General features: G+C 45.5%; 2 protein-coding genes across 2 annotated transcripts; both read right to left on the minus strand.

Annotated features, from left to right (window-relative positions):
• Nucleotides 1-7948: 7948 nt before the first annotated feature.
• LOC147628322 (uncharacterized) lies at nt 7949-8962 on the minus strand. Its single transcript, XM_086813036.1, has 3 exons — nt 8674-8962; nt 8564-8631; nt 7949-8482 (listed from the first exon to the last, which is right to left on the minus strand). The coding sequence occupies exons 1-3, from the start codon at nt 8960-8962 to the stop codon at nt 7949-7951; spliced, it is 891 nt and encodes a 296-aa protein (XP_086669162.1).
• A 1076-nt stretch (nt 8963-10038) lies between these two features.
• On the minus strand, nt 10039-15834 carry LOC147628323 (pentatricopeptide repeat-containing protein At5g27110-like). The gene has a single exon (XM_086813413.1). The coding sequence runs from the start codon at nt 14851-14853 to the stop codon at nt 11497-11499; it is 3357 nt and encodes a 1118-aa protein (XP_086669539.1). The 5' UTR covers nt 14854-15834; the 3' UTR covers nt 10039-11496.
• Nucleotides 15835-16333: the final 499 nt, after the last annotated feature.

The following is a 16333-nucleotide window of genomic DNA, read 5'->3' on the forward strand; positions in this document are numbered from 1 at the left end:
ATCTGGTCCATTTGGTCGCAATGACTGCCTAATTGTGAAGTCCAAGATATATGGCATCATTGTCGTCCAATGCGTCATCTGGCATCGTTGCCTCTCCCATATACAATCTCGTTCTGGCATCGTTGCCATCCAATGGGTCATCTTCGTTGCCTCCCATATACAAGTCTCGCTCCTTGGGCTATCAAGCATCGTTCCCACCCAAACTAGAGCATGTCCAAATAACCATTATATAATGATCAATTCCAGTCCAATATATATACAATAAAGAGGGCTAGAGGCATCATACCTCCCTCTTGAATCTATCTTGATCGCAAGACGTCGATATACGTGTACTAAATATATCTGAACCAACCATTTCCTCATAAACTCGAAGTATATCTAGATTGTCCTAGAAGTACTCCTCTGGCATCCCTTTCGCATCCAATAGTGAATAATTCCGGAAGTCCAAGAGGAACTTTCTAACCTCTATCTTTCCTCTTTTTCTCACAAAATGAAACTCAATCTGATCTAGCTCTTCCACCCCCTGGTGGATCCTTCAATACAGGCTCCTCTGGGGGTAACCCTGTACATGGTTTCCATAAACTATCACGGAAGGCATTATATATCCTCCAGTGATCTGAACGGTCTAACCGATAGCATACACTATTGATCTTCTTGGTAACCTAAAAAGGTTCATAAACCATCATTCCCTGACTTTACCAGTCCAAAGATAAAACCCATAGCAATACTCTCCCATAGAACATTCAATGGGTGCAATAATCCTGCTAGCTTTTGTCGATCAAAACTTGACTATCTGACAAAACTAAACATATAGCTCAATGTATGTTCTCTGCTAGGTCAGTTGCTTTCCAAAGCTGGGGTTGTAATGACCTTCTTTCATCACTTTTGGCGTCAAATCCTTTGTTTAATCATAAACGACTTTACTTCATAAAAAGAATCTTCTTTGATGACAGAAAAAGTCACAAATTTTCCATTCTGCAATCTGTTCCAATACAATCCTTGAAATCCTCATCTAAGACTTTCATAGGCCACAACATAACCCTCATGGTACAAGACTACTCCAATTCAATCTCCTCTTGATAAACTTCCTAGCAGAATGTTGATCTTTCGATCTATCAGGACAATTTGCAGCCAAGTGTCCCTTCTTTCCACATTCAAAACACTTCCTTTCTTTGGCATATTCTTCACGTTGCTCGCGAGATAATCTTCTTCGAAAGAGTGGGGTTTGTCCCCACTCCCATCCTTCTTCTCTTGAGACTCGACTCCTGATGGGGATCAGTCTTTACACTTCTTCCTTGGTTGGAGGTGGATCTCGATCTTGATTGTCGTTCTTTGCCTTGCCGTCCATCCAAGGCATGTACAAGGCCTCAACTTGTAAATCTTTGTCTTCGGCTTCTTCCAATGTTTTCGGTCCAGCCATATACACTGCTTGCATAAGCTTAGGTTGCAATCCATTTACAAACTTACGCATGTCCATTAGTGGTGGAATGGGATTATATGAAGTAAACTTCAAAGAAACTGCTGGAAAATTGTTAAGATAAGATGCCACATTCTCACCAACTTTTTGCTTTACCTCATCCCACTCCTACACATCTGCTTCAAAATTTGCGGGTAGAAACTTCTTGTTGAACATAGTCTTGAAGTCGGTACATGTCTTCAGCTCGCTCCCTTCTTGTACTACTTTTAGCCACCAATTCAAGGCGGCATCCTTCAAGTGCATGCGAACCATACGAATTTTTGACTTTTCAGAGTACTCGTCTCCTCCAAAAGTAGCATCAAACTGCTTAACAAAAGATAATGCTTTTTGTGTATCCCCCTTTCCATGAAAAGCATCAAACTTGATGCTCTTCTCTCCTAGCTTGAAGTCCATCTTGCCGGTTGATGAAGGTTCCTTTGCCTTCCCTTCCTTTATCTGTCCCGAAGAAGTTGCATCCGAGAGAGCGGGCCTATGGATAGCCTTCATGTTTCCTCCACGAGAAATAGACCGGGTAGCTCTGGGTCCTTCTGCAATGGTGACTCCTTTGGCCCAAAGATAGGCTTTAGTAGCTTCAGCTCCTTCGGCTTCGGTGGCTCAATCCGTGGGATGAAATATTCAAACATTCGAGCCCTTTTTTGGTCCTGTTTCTTCTTAGCTCTCCAAGCTAGGAATTCTTCATCTTGGAGAAACTGTCTAACTTGCTTTTTGGCCCTAAAGCTACTTTTTGAAAAAACAGCTTTTAGCTTTTGCGTGCGGCTTAGTCTCCCCTTGCCAATGACGCACCTGGCTTTTAGCTTTTGCGTGCGGCTCAGTCTCCCCTTGCCAACAATGACGCACCTGGCTCGTGGTCAACCCGGTTTGACTTTTTGCTTGTTCTTGCTTTTTGCCCAAGACTGGTGTTTTTTCCTGAGCCAACTTAATGATTCTTGTTCCCATGCTTTCATCAACCTGTCCATGTGTCTGGGCATTGTTTCATCATGTGAAATAGAGCTAGGAGAGCCAAATAGTTACAGTCGAGATGAAAACAAGGATGCTCCCTCTCTCCGACTCTTTCGGCTTTACATTGACGAGATCTCTGACTTCATGATGATCGACTAGGTGGCACAAGTTCTCCCCTCACAGGCATCTCGACGATTCCCTCTCCTACTATATGAAGATGATATGGTGCTAATTTCATATTCACATTAGGGATTACATAGACATTTGGAATCACAAGGCTTGCTTGGGAGTCCTCTCACCAAATAGCAAATCAAGGACATGCCGGATTTGGTATGCCAAAGTCTCCCACTAGTTTCTTACATTGAGGCTTCATATGGATCACGCAACATCTTGCCAATGTAGCCTAGATGCTCCCTACTAGCGTCTCACCCATCAGAATATCAGCCGGATCATCCGATTGGATCTCACCCACCTACATACCCACACCACATGGCTCAGGCCCTTGGAGCTCCCCACGAAGATGCAATTCCATAGAGATCACTTCTTGAGGGTCACAACAGATGGATTCATCAAGAGGCCAAGATTCATGCACAGACTTGTGTCACATGCCATGAGGATCACGATTGTTGGGTTTTTTGGAGTCTCTATGTGTGTATCCAATCTATACGTGTACCTCTGTTTAAACCTGTGTCTATGTGTGAACAACCCTTGTGAACACTCACTTATGTAAGTGAGTGAGTGTGTATGAACAAACTCTTATAGCTGTTTTATGTGTGAATGTGATAAATAGTGATATCATAGGCCTAGCCATGTGTCATTGCCCCCCATTAAATGTGATGTGTCAAAGATAAGGCTTTTTTAGCCTATAAAAAGCATTGTACTCCTTTAAGTTTTATTATGATCAATAAAGCTCATCATTTAGTCGTGCAATCATTGTTTCTCTATTTTGAGTTCGTTCTCTCTCTCTCTACACACACCACCATGAATATCTTCAAGCCTCCATAGCTACTATCTATGCTAGCCCTAATTTCGACAAATGGTATGAGCGGTTTCTAACCTAGTTAGGTTTTTTTTTTTTTTGGGTCAGCTAATGGTGACGGCATGCAACAACTATCAGCTCCGAAGCAGCTTGGCGCCGCCTCCTTCCAACTCAATGCTACTATTGGTGCTGTCAACGCCTTTGATCTGCTGACAGCCGATGATATGCAGCTTTCCTGCACCGCCTTCCGCTATTGTTGTCGCTGCCGTCAAACAACACCCACATCTGATGTCCACAGTAGCCGACCACTACAAAAAACTGGTGTCGCCTAAGAGATTTCTCATCGCCTATATCTTAGATGCAACACCTTTGCTATCTTCACACCATCTTCGCCGCCTTTGCACACTTGCTGCCACCACTGCCGCTGCCGTTGCCGTTTCAAATGGAGCACATTGCTGATTGCTAAGGTTGCCATTATCTACAACTGCTGCTCACCAACAAGTTGACCTGTACCACATTGCTTCCTAGCTCACACACAAGCGCCTCCTCCTATCATCTAGTGGCACGTTACTTGTAGAATCTCCCACAATACCTGCATATTCAAATCATCAATCACATGCAGAAGTCAACATTAAAGTTTGGGGGTTGTTTTTGAGAGACTATAAGTGGAAGTCATGAGTTGGTCAAGCTCTTTTGGCACCTGTTCCCTAGACCTTTGAGCCTCTTGAGTCTGTAGCACGGAACATCTCTTAGATGGAGCATTAGAGTGCAGTGTTGAGCCCAAATCACTGTGACTATTTAAGGTCTATCTCGGGGCATCTCCAACCTTGCTCCGAAAGGGGTTTTGTTGGGTATTTCAGAGTCTCTCTGTGTATCCAATCTGTACGTGTACCCCTGTTTGTGTACCCACTTGTTTCTGTGTGAACAACCTTGCCCAAATCACTGTGACTATGAAGATCTATCTCGGGGCGTCTCCACCTTCACTCCAAAAGGGGTTCTCTGTGTGTATCCAATCTGTACGTGTACCCCTTTTTGTGTACCCACATGTGTGTGTGAATAACCCTTGTGAACACCCACTTATGTAAGTGTGTGAGCCACCTCTTATAGCCATTTTATGTGTGAATGTGATACACAGTGATGTCATAGGCCTACCCATGTGTCATTGTCCCATTAAATGTGATGGGTCAAAGATAAGGCTTTTTTAGCCTATAAAAAGCACTGTACTCTTTGAGGTTTTATCATGATCAATAAAGCTCATCATTCAGTCATGCAATTACTGTTTCTTTATTTTGAGTTTGTTACATCTCTCTCTCTCTCTCTCTTTGAGTTTGTTGGGATGACAGAGGATACCCCATACAGGTACACCAATTTGTCTCATAGGCCGAGTTCGGTCTTTTGGAAGACGTTAATAAAATCTTTCTTTCTTTCTTTCTTTCTCTCTCTCTCTCTTACACACACCACTATGGATATCTTCAAGCCTCCATAGCTGATGTCTGTGCTAACCCTAATTTCAACAACGATTGGGCAGGTCTGGGTTTCATCTCTCCAATTCGGAGTGCAGACAGGGAAAGCAGAGAGCACTGCCTGGGAGGACAGGATCTATAGACTCTGCTCTACTAAGGTCGTGACAGTGGAGTGTTATATCTGCACGTACCCAACAAACTATGAGATCTGAGGGAGAGTCCACTGCCTTTTCCAAAAGAAATTTGGTCCATTTTCCATTGATTTACCGGTTCAGAGATGCCAGACTGATGCCTCAGACTTTACTTGATGGAGCTCAGCAGACACATGGACTCCCTGCTCTTTGAGCAGGGCCCAGCCAGCCCAGCCCCAGCTCCCAACTGAAAACTACTAGCTTCTTTCAGGTACATGATGGCAGTAGCAGCCGACAACCTGGAGAGGTATCCAAGCCCACCGATCCACTAAGGAGGACCAAACGCCACCTTGCATCACCCGACAGCCTACCTCCACCTCCTAGAGTCAACCTGGACCGCACTCACCAGCTACAGCGCAGTCGATGTCCATGGGGCCTGGTCCACAGTAGCCCTCCACACCGACACCTCCCGATCAGGGAGATTCTCCAGCGCTATACAGACGCGTTCCTGCTAGCAATCATCAACTTCCCTATGTGGACATCTAGATGGATGAGGATGACACCACACCCACGTTAGCTCTTTTGTATTGTATTGATATGGAGAAACCTTTCACATGCTCCACGCTGTACACACTATGATGGTGTATCTAGTTCATTTTCTTATGTCTCCATGGTCACGTTTCCTCATGAAACTATCGCAAATACATTTCATGATCATAGACCATTTGGGTCTTTAGAGGTATTCAATAACTCTTTCTCTCTCTCTCTGCCTAAGGATTCACACACATGGTGAGAGATGCAAAAAGGTTCTCAATTCTTTGGACTTAAAGATATAACCCCAGCCTGTGAAAAGGGGACATCTCAGTCGCCCGTCCCTCATGAGCACCATAGGTATCTCCTACCCACGGAATGCGTAGGGGGATCTGTCTGTAAAGACCCTAAGACTCTGAAAGTCTTTTTCTAGAACTGTCGATAGGTGGTTCAGTATGACATGATAGGCAAAGGTTCTGAAGGTACAAATGAATCGTATCTTCCTCAAAAACTACATCCTAAGTGCATCTCAAAATACATGTCCCAAATCTGATCTATGGATGGCATGAGGTAGTCTTTGTTGGTGCATCTCAAAATACAGGTCTCAATTCTGATCTATGGATGGCATGAGGTACTAATCCTTGACAGTGCAGGCATTGCTTGTAGTCCACAAAACCGTCATCTGGCCTGCCTTCCTTCGGATACTATCAGCAGGATATGTAGTCCACCTCAAATATCATCCCGTCATGATATTACTAGCAAACTTCTGTGTCTCAGCATGTGGTAATTGCCACTTCTTATCGCACCCAGGAATGGATTCTTCCTTTTGTCAAAATACTTGTAAAGATTGCCTCATATCACGGATATATAAATTAACTTTCACATGTACTACTGTTCACATTCGCTCACATAGAAAACCAAGTCACTTGAACTTGCACAGCCATGCAAGGTGTTTGTGCAACATCTTGCCATCTCTTTAAACCCAGCTCCTTGCGTGCAAGGCTGGCTTGTGGCTGAGTGCACTCATCTTCCAAGTATGATTGTGCACCTTTTGCACAATATTGCACCTGGGTATCTCAGGAAACGAAGGACCAAGCTTCTTTCCAAGTTGGGATGCAGACTTTTGTAACTGTCCATGATCAAAGCTGGCTTTGGCTCCACTTTGGGCCTTTGCTCTTGTCCATCCTTGCTAGCAAATTCCTTCTCTTTCTCCTTTTGCCTAGTTTGTTGACGTCTATCTGTTGCTTTCAAGGGGATCCCCCTGTACCCTCAGCTGCTCCCTTTATTTCTTGTCATTGTTTGCAATGGCATGAACTTTAGCTGGTGCAGGACTGCGAAAACGGCATTTTTCCCAGTTTTTTTCTGGGTTTTATTTGTTATTTGGGTCTTGCTGCCGGCCAACAGCACCTTTTCTGGGCCGACCAGCAGTCCTCCCCTATATATAGCATTTGCCTCATCATTCCACATCCTGTACCACTCCATTGACCATATCAGGTACCTCGAGTTTATCTGCTGCTGCTGTTGCTCCCGGCGCCTACACTGCATCTGATTCATCATCCTCGCCTGTCAGCTCCAGCACATCAACGCTTCATATCAGTTCATGGGACAGCAGCCCTCTCTGCTACATAGAGCACATCAGCGTTTCATATCAGTTCATGGGACAGCAGCCCTCTCTATTACATAGAGCACATCAGCATTTCATATGAATTCATGGGACAGCAGCCCTCTCTGCTACACTTAAGCACATCAGCGTTTTATCTTCAATTCACACCTTGGGACAGCAGCCCACTCTCTCCCACAGTACAGCAGCTCAGTGTTTTATCATCAGTACATATCTTGGGACAGTAGCCCAGTCTCTGCTGCAACACATCGTTGTTTTTCTTCTATAGTTTACCTTGGGACAGCAGCCCTCTCTGCTCACCATCTTACATCACCGGGACGGCCGCCCTCTCTGCTTATCTTCACCTTCGGCACCACTCGGGACGCCATCCCTCTCCGTTCCTCACCTCTCACTCCGGTATTGCAGCACCCTTGTCACCAAAGCTTGCACAACTTTCACCACTCGGGACGGCAGCCCTCTCTTCCCCTCACCACCACTCAGGTATTGCAGCCATAGTCACCAGAAACGGGAAACGGAAACAGAAACGGCACCCCCCTCGGAAACGGAAACGGCAACCGTCGGAAACGGGAACGGCTAGGAAACGGCACATATACTTGATAAATTAAACTATAGAACCAAAAACTAGTAATTACAAACTCAATAGCGAGACTTTCTCAAATTTGCAGAAAGGACACCTCAAGATGAAGTCAATTTCTTGTTGAATTAAGAATAGAAAGTACAATGCAAATACATCAGCCAAGTTTGGAACTCAAGAGTAGACTCAAACTTGCGAGAGATGCACATCGTCTGAGCCCAAATCATCATAATCTAGAAAGTCGTTGGAGCCGTATCCCCTGCTTCGCCCAAAGTAGCTATCGGCGTAGGCGGTAAACTGGCATGCTCCTCTGCCTTCTCTGAACCCTTCTCATCCTCCTCTGACCAATGCTTCCAAGATTGGGGGTTCTCATTTCGCTCAAGAAGACACAAATTGGCACTCACAAAAATTAGATCATTGGTCTTTTGAGTGCCAAGCCGGTTTCGCTTCTTTGAAGCGATATGGCTAAATGAGCTCCATAGTTGCTCCAAACAAGACGAACTGACCGCCTGGCGGCTCAAAATCTTGATGGAAAATTGTTGCAACTCTACAGTGTCTACCCCATAGTCCTCCCGCCAAACACATGGATCAGTGGTGAAGCGATCTACCAAAGCATTGGCTCTTCCAAACCTCCTCTTGCAAGCCCTGTAATCTGCCAGTTGATCCTTGATAGTTCTTTGCTTTGCAATGTCAGGCTCAAGTCTCTCCAAAATCATGTCCCATCCATTTGCCACCTCTGAATCTGTGTATTGATTGCCTACTTGAAACTAGGAATCAACCATGAAACCTGCTGAATGCATAGGTGAATGGTACATATCCCATCTATCTTGGCATAGTTTCCTTAAAACCTGGTATTTCTGTTCATCTTCCTCAACAAGTGGATGATCGGCTTCCCCAAAGCTATGATGTGTCTCACCTGCTCCCACCAAAGAGGGTTCTCAATATTTGACGCACATGCCTTTCCCTACAACGGTTCCAGACAATGCATGCCTCTCATACTCATCACTCACCATCAACTGCTTTAGGGCACTAGAACACTTGTTAAGTAACCCCAACATGAGGAAGTTGTATCCGAAGCAAGTGTCTGAATACTTGCGCAAATCTCTAGATGACTTCTTCTTGAACTCAGGCAGCAAGAAAGTGTGCCTGTAAATGAAGGATACAATCTGGGTGGCTTGCTCTATGATGGGAGCAACCCAATCCAACTTCCTGATGTCCTTGAGAAGATTGTTGAGACAGTGCGCCATGCATACAGAAAATGTGATATGAGGAAACTTGTCACACAACAATCTGCCGGCTGCCTTGTTCGCGTTCTCTCCATCAGCTACAAAGTGGATCACTTTCTCTTCACCCACCGCTTGTACGGATACTGACCACTCTAGGAAGAGTGCTTCTGCACTTTTCCCTATCTCGAATGCATCATGCGATGAGATAAAGTAAGATTGCCCTCTGGAATAGGCAATGACACCATGAATGGATCTGGACCGAGTGCCGCTCCAGCCATTTGCAATAAGTGTGATGCCATTCCTGTCCCAAGAGGACCTAACAATCTTTGTTGCTATAGCAACTTTGCCTTCTCCTTCGCTAGTAAGGTGGTTCTTAATGCCTCTGATGATGGAGGAGTGTAGGTGGATCGCACCATGTCCTTGAAGTAGAAGGACCAAGCAGCCTGAAAGGCAATGGCATCATGGTAGAAGAAGCGTGCAACACTACCATCCACCTCCTCCTCCTCCTTTGGGACCCATCTACTCTGAAGTGTACTCTGCCTAGATCGAACAATACCCCTCACACCCACTGCTGGTGGTGGTGCACCAAATGGACTTGTAGTGGGTCCAAAAAATGAAGGCATTCCACCATATGAAGACCTAGTGGTTCCAGAGGTTTGTCCTGAAGTGCCCACATATGTGGAAGGATCTACTCCCACCCCTGCTCTCCGAGCCGATGAAGATGCCTGCATTGCTTCATCTTTCTGACGAAGCTCCTCTCGTGCTTCACTAGTGATGTTGGTATGCAGAATGCAATTTCTTGTCCATGCTGATGAAGCAGGTGTGCTCGAATACGAGTTGCACTACCTGACTTCGTAAGGAGACAATATTTGCATGTCCACTTTTTCGCGCCTTCTGTTTTGTAGGCACCCTCCGCCAAGGCCTCATCCCACCAAGGCCACTCCGTAGATTGACTTCGTTGAGGTGGAATGATCCATGGAGGCCATGGTTGCAAAGACTGCAAAGAAGAACCGAGGAACAAGGGTCATTGCAATGGACAATAAGGACAAGATACCATGAGATTCTAAAAAAGAAAGTACACAATAGAACCAATAAAGTTCGGAGAAAAATAAAATTCTTTATTCGTTCAACATAAGCAATAGTTACAATAGGTGACTTTCTATATGGGGTTTATTGTCTTGATCCTCATGACTAGTAGGTGCCTCAGCATCAACTAGGACCACAACAGGTTCTTCTACAAGCTGTCGAGTGTGTCTTGGGACCATTTGCAATAGCAAGCAATCTTCATCATCCCAAAACCACATGGGAGGATTTAGGTCATCTGCGCATTAGGACATGTTAAATCATTTCATTAGGTGCATACACAAAGCAAACAACAGCATGTAAGTTTAGGTGCATGGGACAAGCATTGCATGGGTTTATGGGCCAGCCCTTCTGGCAGCCCTAAGACCCAGTCAGCAGCCCTTCAAGGCCTAGAAAACCCACCGGCCAAGTGTAGTCCACATCAGCCAAGCCGCACACAAGATGAGCACAAGCATTAAATACTTGATTATTCAGGTCTCCGATCAGTAGCTCGTAGAAGTATATAAGCAACCTCTAGACCATTGCATAAACCATCTCATAAATCATTTTTCAGTCATAGAAAACAGTGCAGATATGTATGCTTAAGACCTTGATCTTTTACACGCATAAATCTCAGAGCCAAGCGCCTAGTGCTTCAGTCCATAGGCAGCCCCAAAGATTGCTTCAGAAGTCTCCATCAGTCAATTCTCAGTAAGTTCTCTGCATTGTAACGGTTCTCCAAAGTAATAAAGCAAATACACCTTGCAGGAGGGGGCCCTTCAGTGGGTATATTGGGATCCAATCTGGTGTCGTCTCTGCGCTCTCTCTCTCTCTCTCTCTCTCTCTCTCTCTTCAGCTCTACCTCCTGTGTATAAAAGATTTAAGTGAATTGCTTCATGCTCACTACATAAAGGTATAAAGAAGGTCTTGCTGTGCGTTTCGCGATCTAGCCAGTTGCATGTTACATAGCCTGCACTCAATAACCCTGCATTCAAGTTAGGGATCCAGCACCCATCCTTGCTTAATGAGTAACGTGCTTACCAGACCAGTGAATGCATCTGCAGATATTTAACGAGCACCAGAGCTGGCAGCCCAGCTACAAAACACAGCCAAAAAGCCAGGAAAGAAGCAAACAGGAGGTGACACCACAGAGAAGGGGGTATCTTCCCAGAACAGCAAGCTCTTCCCCAGCACCACAGAAAGTGAAAAACAACAATGCTCTGAAGCTTCTTCACAACCACCAGGATCACAGGTGACTGACCAGACTACAGCAGCAGCCACACCACCCAGGTAAAGAAGGCTGGTGCCTGGAGCAGAGGCACGGAGAACAAAGAACACATTAAAGCCCAACCCAAAACCTGCAACACAGCCCACAAACTAACCTTGGAATGGTACATGTGATAGCAGTTTTGTGTGATAATTTGACATCCTTCAATCCTCGATGTAATCTGAATTGCAATCTTGTCCCTGTGTTGAGTTGTTTGGCATAAAATTTATCTACTAACAAAGCCATAAGTTGTTGCTTCAGTCTCCTGATTGGGTATATGTCCCAACACTAGATCTAGGTTTGGCATGTACCCTTCATTCTTCATGTGTGAGCTCAAGATTTCTAACATTGCTGCTATGTCCTTGCTTTGCTCATCACCCACAACAAACTCATGCACCTTTTTGCTCACCTCTATTGATGCCCTTGCAGGCAATTTCTTTGCGTCTGCATGTATCCTTGTCTCCTCTATTTTACTTGCATCACTCCACCTGCCAATGCTTGCATAAATGTCTGCCATTAGCAAGTAAGCAGCAGCATCTTCTTGGTTCAGCTCAACAAGACGTTGAAAGCATCTCAATCCTAGTTCCACTTCACCATGGATTTTACAGGCACTAAGCAAAGCCCTCAGGATTTCTTCAGATTGAAGACACTGCCGGACTTCAGCAAATCTCTCCGCATCATAAACACGCCCTGATCGTGCAAGAAGATCAACCATACAAGTATAGTGATCCAATGTTGGTTCGATACCACGCTCTACCATTACCTTGAAATACTCCTGGCCTTTCTGGACCAGGCTGGCATGGCTGCATGCAGCGAGAAGACATGTAAACGTGATAGCATCCGGCTTCACACCCTGCTCTTGCATGTCTTCAAAACATTTTACAGCCATCTTACCCTCATGGTTCTCACCATTCCCTTTTATCATTGCATTCCAAGTAGCGACATCTCGAACAGGCAGCTTGTGAAATGCTTCCCGTGCTTCCACAAGCGAACCACATTTGGCATACATATCTACCATTGCACTGCCAACAAAGGGATCTCTTTCCAGTCCCCTTTTTGTTATTTCAACATGTATTTCCCAGCCTGTTTCTAAAGCACCTAGCATGCCACAAGATTTCAAGCTGCAAGCATATGTGACGGCAACCGGAGACACGCCCTCCTGCTGCATCTTTTCGAAACAGTTCAAAGCTTCTTCACCAAACCCATGATCAGCATATCCTGCAATCAGGGCATTCCATGTGACTGCACCTCGAACTGGCAGCCTGCCCAGCACTTCCCTTGCTTCTGCAAGTAAGCCGCATTTTGCATACATATCCACCAGTGTGGTGCCTACATAAACATCTCTCTCTAATCCTCTTTTGATTACTTCAGCATGCATTTTCTGACCTGTTCCAAAAGCTCCTACCATGCCACAAGCTTTTAAGCTGGAAACAAACGTGTTGGAACTTGGAGAAGTGCCCTCCAGCATCATCTGTTCAATGGTGGTCAATGCTATGTCACCAAGACCGTTTTCCGCATATCCTGCAATCAGTGCGGTCCATGGGACTGCATTTTTAACCAGCAGCTGATCGAGTGATTTGCGACCTGCTGCAAGCAAGCCACATTTGGCATACATTTCCACCAGTGAGTTGCCCACATCAACCTCTCTTTCCAATCCCCTTTTGATTAGCTCAGCATGTATTTCTCGGCCTGTTTCTGAAGCTCTCATGCTGCCACAAGCTTTCAAGCTGCTGGCATACGTGGCAGTCACTGGAGGGAGACCTTCCAGCTGCATTTGTTTGAAACAGTTCAACGCTTTGTCACCAAACCCATGATCAGCATAACCAGCAATAAGTGCATTCCATGAGGCTGCACCTCGAACTGGAAGCCTGTCAAACACTTCCCTTGCTTCGGCAAACAAGCTGCATTTGGTATACATATCCATCAGTGTGGTGCCAACATTAAGCTCTCTTTCCAATCCCCTTTTGTTTACTTCAGCATGTATTTTCTGACCTGTTTCAAAATCCCCTACCATGCTACAAGCTTTCAAGCTGCAAACAAAAGTGACTGCATCTAGAGAAACACCCTCCAGCTGCATCTGTTCAAAGCTGCTCAACACTTCATCACCAAGTCCGTTCTCAGCATACCCTGCAATAAGTGCTGTCCATGGGACTGCATTTCGAACTGGCAGCTGGTCAAACAACTCCCGCGCTTCTGCAACCGAGCTGCATTTTGCATACATATCCACCAGTGTATTGCCCACATCAAGCTCCCTTTCCAATCCCTGTTTAATTATTTCAGCATGTATCTCTCGGCCTGTTTCTAAAGCTCCTCTGATACCACACGCTTTCAAGCTGCAAGAAAATGTGACTGCAACTGGAGAGATGCCTTCCTGCTGCATTTGTTTGAGACAGTTCAATGCTTCCTCACCAAAACCATAATCAGCACAACCAGCAATCAATGCATTCCATGCCACGACACCTCGAGCTGGCAGCCCACCGAGCACTTCCTGTGCTTCTGCAAGAGAGCCACATTTGGCATACATATCCACGAGAGTAGTGCCCACATAAAGCTCTATCTCCAATCCCCTTTTCATTATCTCCAAGTGTATTTCTCGGCCAGTTTCTAAAGCTACTGCAATGCCACAAGCTTTCAAACTGCAGGTAAATGTGACAGCAACCGGAGAGACACCCTCCTGCTGCATCTGGTCCAAGCAGTTCAATGCTTCTTCACCAAGACCATTTTCAGCATATCCTGAAATCAGTGCAGTCCATGGGATTACACTCCGAACTGGCAGCTGGTCAAACACCTCCTGTGCTTCTACAAGTGAGCCGCATTTGGCATACATGTCCACCAGTGTGTGGCCCACATAAAGCTCTTGTTCCAATCCCCTGAAGGCAATTTCACCATGTATCTCTCGGCCTGTTTCTAAAGCCCGACTGATACCACATGCTTTCAAACTGCAGACAAACGTGCTAGCATCCGGAGAGACACCCTCCAGCTGCATACTTTCCAAACAGTTCTGCACCTCCTCTACAAACCCCTGCTCAGCACATCCTGCGATGAGCACAGTCCATGAGACAGCATCTCGAACAGGAAGTTTGTCAAACACTTGGCAGGCCTCTGCCAGCAACCCACACTTGCCGTACATATCAACCACTGTGCTCCCAATAAAAGGATCTCTTTCCAGTCCCTCTTTGATGATTGCTGTATGTAATTCTCGGCCCCTTTCTGGGTCTTTCAGCCCAGCGCAACCCTTCAGCAGGGCCCGATAAGTGAAACGTTTTGGTTGCACATACTCGTCTTGCATTTTCTGATACAGGTGGAAGGCATGTTGTGATTCCCCGCAGTCCACATAGCCCGCAATGAGAGAACTCCAAGAGTACTTACTCCGATGGACCAACCTGTCGAATACCTGCCGGGCTGCAGACAAACTCCCACAATCGACTAGCATCGATACAAGGTAGTTACCCAGAACTGGATGAACTTCGAGCTCATGTTCACACATGTAGGCATGCAAACGCTTTGCATGCCCTAGATGCTTCTTCTGTCTGCACTTCTGCAATATGCTGATGAAATTCTCGACAGTAGGCAGCTCTGCCATCCGTTCCAACTCCTAGGAGCTCAAAAAATTAACCTGAAAATTTCTTTGAAGGCCCCATTTGTTGATTTTAATTTTGTCCTTGAAAACCATAAAGTACTCGTAGCATTAAAACTGGATTTGCAAAAACTGAGGCAAAGGCAAAGGCTTATCAAACTTAGTCCAGGAAGGTCGACACAGACACCACCATCCAAACAGTTGTATCGGCCCCCGCCTAGCTCCAGCAGCTCCCACCCCTTAAAGTACTGTGTGTTTTCTGACCAACCAAGACTGGTCACATTGCGTTTGATTTGGGCCAGCATGCTGTTACCGTGTGCAGAGGCACGCCCCATTTTCATCCTGCTTCTGTATTGTTTGATCGCCAGGGTTGAGGACCCAGATCAACAGGCAAGCTTGTGTAACTATAGTACCCCTTAGAATCAATCTTCTACTTCGCACGCACAATTAGCTGTGCTTTTTTCATTTCGTTGTGGTTTGCAGGGAATCTGCTTTCTGCAGCAAAATAGTATTAGGTCCATTACACATCCCCATGCTGATGTGGTGGGATATCCACCGCCCATAATTCATGGGCAGGGAATCTCCTCCGCTCATACAGTGGGGTATGTGTAACGGGCTCATACAGTGGGGTATGTGTAACGGGCCTTGGTATGATCCGTGCGAATTTTCCTCCTCTCTTTCAATGCTGGCGAAATCGACTTCGCACAAATAATCAACCTGTGAGAAACTCATGCTGATTAAACGCTGGGCTTTGATTCAGTGGACAAAGACAAAAAGATCACCCGGAATTTTCCTGCCACAGGTGCTGCGTTTGGGAAGTTCATTGGAGTACCCCCTCTCCTAGGTCCTCCTATTACATCAGTTAAGGCCGTCAGAGATGGTGTCCCCCGAATTAGGGTCATTGGCCGGGGCAGGTTTTCCAACAGCCGCTTCAGTGTTCCCACAAACAGCTGCAAGTTCACTTGTAAAAATTAAATTTGTAATCTTTAATAATTTGCATAATTTCAGAAATAGGCAAGTTCTAGGTTTTTCATAAACTACATTTTCTAAGGTTTGATAAACTCTTTCTTGGTTAGGGTGGTTGTCCAATAAAATAAAGCCACATGTGGGTTGTCCAATAGGATAAAGCCACCTAGAATATTAGGTGGGTAATATTGCTATAAAAGTGAGATAACCTATGGGCCACCCATGCCCCAACTTCCAATGGTTGTTGTTGCTACGATGGGTGGAAATTCCATGCATGTTGAAACTTGAAGGCCACTCGGAATCGTGTCTAGAGGTTTTTTTTATTAACCCTAAATTCTAACCTTTTCTTCCAACATTGAAGCCTTAGCTAAGGGCCTTCTAAATTCTTGCCACCTTGAGTCTGTGCTGCCATCTATGGCCTCTCGTTTCATGGTTCACTTGCTTGTCAATTGTGGTGATCGTGGTCCGCGGGCTGAGCCTCTACGTGTTGTGAATCACGATATTTGGACTCCGCCTCCAT

Source organism: Cibotium barometz, chromosome 19 (assembly GCF_041138505.1).
Source record: "Cibotium barometz isolate CiBa-2024 chromosome 19, ASM4113850v1, whole genome shotgun sequence".
Classification (NCBI taxonomy): domain Eukaryota; kingdom Viridiplantae; phylum Streptophyta; class Polypodiopsida; order Cyatheales; family Cibotiaceae; genus Cibotium; species Cibotium barometz.

What these genes read in the sequence shown, in the direction of transcription:
- LOC147628323 (XM_086813413.1), bottom strand. Translation starts at nt 14,853, where the DNA reads ATGGCAGAGCTGCCTACTGTCGAGAATTTCATCAGCATATTGCAGAAG.
- LOC147628322 (XM_086813036.1), bottom strand. Translation starts at nt 8,962, where the DNA reads ATGGCGCACTGTCTCAACAATCTTCTCAAGGACATCAGGAAGTTGGAT. An exon ending in TGGAACCGTTGTAGGGAAAG is followed by an intron (nt 8,632 to 8,673) that starts GCATGTGCGTCA and finishes TGGTGGGAGCAG; the next exon opens with GTGAGACACATCATAGCTTT. An exon ending in AAGATGAACAGAAATACCAG is followed by an intron (nt 8,483 to 8,563) that starts GTTTTAAGGAAA and finishes GTTGATTCCTAG; the next exon opens with TTTCAAGTAGGCAATCAATA.